Here is a 4,950-nt window from a genome sequence, read left to right as displayed (position 1 = left end):
TATTAAGTTAATTTTAGTTCTATCATATATCTATAACAATCAACACCTTATTTAATGAATAATTGAATTACTGTTGAAAGCATTGTTATTATCGTTCCCTGTTGAGACCACACTTCACCATATTCCACAAACTTCTTCCTTCTAGGCATGTTTATCTCCATAATAATAATAATAATAATAATAATAATATATGAAAGAATATGCTGATTAATATATTATTGAAGATAATCCCATTAACAAAAGAATAGAAGATTTGTTTTTATTTTCACCGGGTTACGCAACTTTATTTATTTATTTATTTTTGCGTGAATATTATGGCTCTGTCTTGGGACCTCCACTTGTTGGTGTTTTATGCGTTAAAGCAGTGAGGGTGATGGTTCGTTGTTTTTGGATTATTTTTGTTATTCCAATTATGTCCTCTTTCTGAAGTTTTTTTTCTTTATCAACAAAAATAAATATTTTATATCCTCTCATTCTCTTTATTTCTAACTAGTGTACTATCATCCACCTCTCTCATAAGGTTTACCACTATATCCTTCTCCCATTCAAACCATTATCTTCTCTATTTTAAGTTCCACGTTTGATTTTCTCCATTTCAATATCCTACCAGTCCTAAGTTTATTCTTTAAAATTGAATTTGTATATAACGTTAGATTCTTTTCTTTAGGGAAATTTCACCTAGCCATATATTACTCTCAGGCTTCTTCGGATACACTCTCTAGTTTCTATTATATTATTTACACATAAAAGAACTTCATCTTTTTGGAATAAATCTAAAAGTTTTTCCAATTGTATATATTCTAAAATAATCTATTTGAAAATATATTTTAAATAAGAAAAAATGGAATGCAAAAAGAAAATGGCCATGACCTAAGGTACATCTAGTCGGATAGTATTCTTTACTTCAATTTTTTTTCAGGATATACAAAATTGAGAAACTCACTTTTAAAGCATTAAATGTGTGCGTGCATGCGCGCGTGTTTGCGCGTGTGCGTGACCTTCATTAATATTATTATTATAAATCTTTGAGTTAAAAAATATTGAATAAATGTACATGTCATATACTAATTAAATTTAATTTTTTATCCAAAGAATGAGAACCAAAGGCATGAAACTGTAGATTACTATATTTTGTATCATGCACTTTTGGGAAGCCAATAGAATAAGAGTTGCATGAGCTTTTTAACCCTCTGAGACAAATTTATTAATTGGCATAGTTTACAATTGCAGCACATTACACAGTGCCATGAATATGATTTTGCACACAATTTATCTGTCAGTGCTCAACAAAGCACAGACCAACAATCATAGTTTTAGCTCCACAAATTCATACAAGAAAAGGAATTAACAAAACATGCATTTACGTATATTGGGACAATTTCTAAAGTATAATATATGCAACTTTGGTTTGATGTTCATGTTGATCCTCAAGCAAAGGAACATTCTGGAGGGAGCCCTTGTGGAAAACGTCTGATATCAGTGCAGTAGTTGTAAACCATGTAGTTCTTTTGCACCAAACGAAGCTTGGCTTGCCCCGTGGCGTCCAGTGATTGGCCAGAGGAGGAAGAACACGAAGAAGAACCTGAAGAAGACCAAACACAAGCTTCTGCATTGAAGTTTCTGTATGAGGCCGTGAATGGGGCCTGGCTCCAGTCCGTTTTCACAAGCCCACCTCTCGTGGCCCAATCCTCAGCATCCCATAAGCTAGAGTATATTCTCATAGGTTGGTTCTTGGGGAATGGAACACCCTTTGTCTCCAAATTCTTGAACTCCCTTATCGGTGTTCCATCCACAGAAAATCTGATAGATGAAATCACAGAAAAGGTTGATTTTTTGTGAGTGAGTAGCCAAATTAATGTGCGAAAGATGAATATAATAGCTGATGGTTTTGAAAAATTTATCCATTTGTAATCAAATATAAAGAAAAAAAGGAAAAAGTGCATCTTTCATGGGAAATTGAGATGTTAACTGGTTATGGTCTCTTACATGATGCTTGCAGGATTCCATTGGACGGAGTATGTGTGGAAGTCCTTGGTGGGGTCAAACCATAGATGGAACTGTTGTTCTCTATTCCCTTTCCCTTGGCTGAATACGTTGGTGTGAAGAGTGTAAGGATCACCACTCAAGTTGCCCAAAAATTCGAAGTCTATTTCATCATGAGTAGGTCCCAGAGAAGACAGCTGCATAAATCACAAGCAACACCATTTATTATTTCACAACATTTCATGCTAAACAACGCTTTAACGGATTTCTTTAATGTTTGATCGATGTGTTTATCTGCACACGAGCGTGCAAATTTTATCTGAGTTCAAAATAAAACCATGAAGAGCTAAACTAGTTCGAGTCAATCACTTACGTAATAGGCTGTGACAGTGCCAGCTGAGTTTCCAGGCACGAGTTTGAGCTGCATGTCAATTTTTCCAAACAAGTACTCGTTTTTGGAACGAAAGCCGGAGCCAGAAGCCTTGTCTAGGGAGAGAGTAAGAAGGTTTCCATTTTCAAGGATTTTGGCACGACCACCACCCCATGTTAACTCAAAGTCTTGGAAGAAGCTACCGGCGGTGGCTGCCACCACAAACGTAGCTACCACCACCGCAAGAAACCCAATATTTTTCATCTCAACGAAAGTGGTGATGATGATGATGATATGCCTTGGTTTTGTGTAGCAATAGAGAGGGAAAAATAGATATGTTTGGTGAAAGTGGTGCATGCAAGTCAAGTTTTGAAGCTATTTATAGAGGCCAAGATGTTGATAAGAGGCAATTATTAATGTAAAGGGTGATTGGATTTGAAAGTAGAGCAAGTGGTTGTGAGAAAGGGAAAATGATCTAACTTATGTAGTAGATGATTAATGTTGTTCTTTTATGTATTAGGCAAATGCTGGTGCAATAAACTGATTAAATTACATGATAATATTATTTGACTAACTTTTGTTTATTTAAAGTTAACAATCTATAATGAAGTTTATGTATGGAAACTATGGAGAGATAAAAATAGTGAAGAAATGGTATTTGTTGACTTCGCATAAAGTGAGATGGGACCATGACAGCTAAGGAGGGATAATATCCAAGTGCAGTCTTATCAATTTAGGTTATCACTTTTTAACTAATTGTTAATATGTTATTTGTGTGTGGTTGTATGAGGTTATAAGTATTGGTTTTCAATATCCAAACATCAAATCAAAATTGGCTTCACACATCAAATCAAATTGGCTGCTGTCTAATCTTTTGTTGTTATGTATAATAATAATAATAATAATAATATAATCTTCTTCACGGTCAATTGTTTCATGAATCAATCTATTATTACTACCTCCTCCCCATACCCTACACCTATTTTGATAAACATCGTTGTTTTTTTTATGTAGTTGGAGACTAAGTATCTTTTTCAATAATCATATCCTAAAACTCAAATGCACTCCTGTTTTCTATGGCTTCGGATTTTTCTAACAAAAAAAAGTTAAAACAAACTAATTTCTACGAAGATATAATCATATTTATGTGTTTCCTATCTATTGTTAACTTTCTTTTCTGAAAAGTAGTCTTTTTGAAAACAATTAAAAAACGTTCTTACCATTTTATTTACCAAACACGACTGTTTTTTAAGGTAAGAATTATGCTTCTCAGCAACTGGAATGTGTTTATGTTTCCTTCTCTCGAAAAATCAATGAAAATTTAGTTCTACAATATCGAATTGATTTTTCTATTTTTTAAGAACTTATTACTCGACTAATAAATTTTATTTAATGTAAAAATTAAAAAAAAAATTGATTTATATGTATATGTAGATATATTATTTTTATAAATAGCATTATACAAAAATAGTTTTATTCTAATAAAGAATATCATAAAAGAATTAAACTTATATTATATTAAAAATATTAAACGTGTTTTTTTAAGTTTAACTATGTGGCTTTCGTGGTTGACATCAGACTTGGGGTGACGGCAGGGGTCTTGAAAAGGGGATAGTGATAATTTGTGTTATTGGAGAATATAGTGATAAAACTGTATCGTTAAGAAGAATGAGTTAAAGAGAAAAAAAATATGTATTATTTAGGCTTTTTATGATAATTTAATTTTTAGATTATGAAATTACGTATGTTACATAACAATAGGTGTTTTCACTAAAGATAAAATAAGTTTATATTGTATAAGTAAATACAAATATTATTTTACAAGTTAATTAATTTTATAAAATTGAATTAAGTTTAAATTTTTTTTTAAATAATGAGCGAGATATCTCAACATGAGAAGTGCATGAGTTGCTTTGGTAAAAGATTTTACATTACTTCTAATACAAAACATAAAGATTCAACCGTTTTTTTATATACCATTCAATTTTTTCAGACCTGTTTTCATTTCATAGTATTTTATCCACACTTTTAGAACAATAAACTTTAAAATTGTGAATACGTGTTATGAAAGGAGAGGAAATTAATATTTTATATTAAAGTTCTTAGCATTTAAATTATGACTACTTTGTTCCAAAATATAGGTCTTACAGTGGTCAAGTGTTGCTTTCATCTAAAGCTGGCTGTGATTCGTCACCATTCATCACAGCTGAATAATATTGTATAATAGCTAACACTAATCTGGACTTAATGCAGTGTGGGCATATGCTTTTTCATCTCTAATTGCATGGATTTACATAAAATTAATTAGGGATTCCCCACCATAAACAAACTGGGGTCACCTATTCCATCAACACCTTAATCAAATTCAGTCTGAAATTTTAGTTTAAGAAAAAGAGGCTCATATATATATATATATATATATATATATATATATATATATATATATATATATATATATATATATATATATATATATATATATATATGTTCATGTTTCGCATCAGACATCAATATCAGTGTCTTTCATTTAGACCACTCGGTTTTGCAGATTAATTGGATGACAACCACAGTACACCATGCACATTGGTTCCTTTCAA

General features: G+C 31.5%; 1 protein-coding gene across 1 annotated transcript; it reads right to left on the bottom strand.

Annotated features, from left to right (window-relative positions):
- Positions 1 to 1,174: 1,174 nt before the first annotated feature.
- Positions 1,175 to 2,720, bottom strand: LOC108332002 (probable xyloglucan endotransglucosylase/hydrolase protein 23). Its single transcript, XM_017567079.1, has 3 exons — positions 2,357 to 2,720; positions 1,987 to 2,180; positions 1,175 to 1,800 (listed from the first exon to the last, which is right to left on the bottom strand). Exons 1-3 carry the CDS (start codon positions 2,708 to 2,710, stop codon positions 1,428 to 1,430), a joined length of 921 nt encoding a protein of 306 aa, XP_017422568.1. The 5' UTR covers positions 2,711 to 2,720; the 3' UTR covers positions 1,175 to 1,427.
- Positions 2,721 to 4,950: the final 2,230 nt, after the last annotated feature.

Source organism: Vigna angularis, chromosome 4 (genome assembly GCF_016808095.1).
Source record: "Vigna angularis cultivar LongXiaoDou No.4 chromosome 4, ASM1680809v1, whole genome shotgun sequence".
Taxonomy (NCBI): Eukaryota; Viridiplantae; Streptophyta; class Magnoliopsida; order Fabales; family Fabaceae; genus Vigna; species Vigna angularis.
Note: the sequence above shows the minus strand (reverse complement) of the source record. Positions and strands in the feature narration are given on the sequence as shown.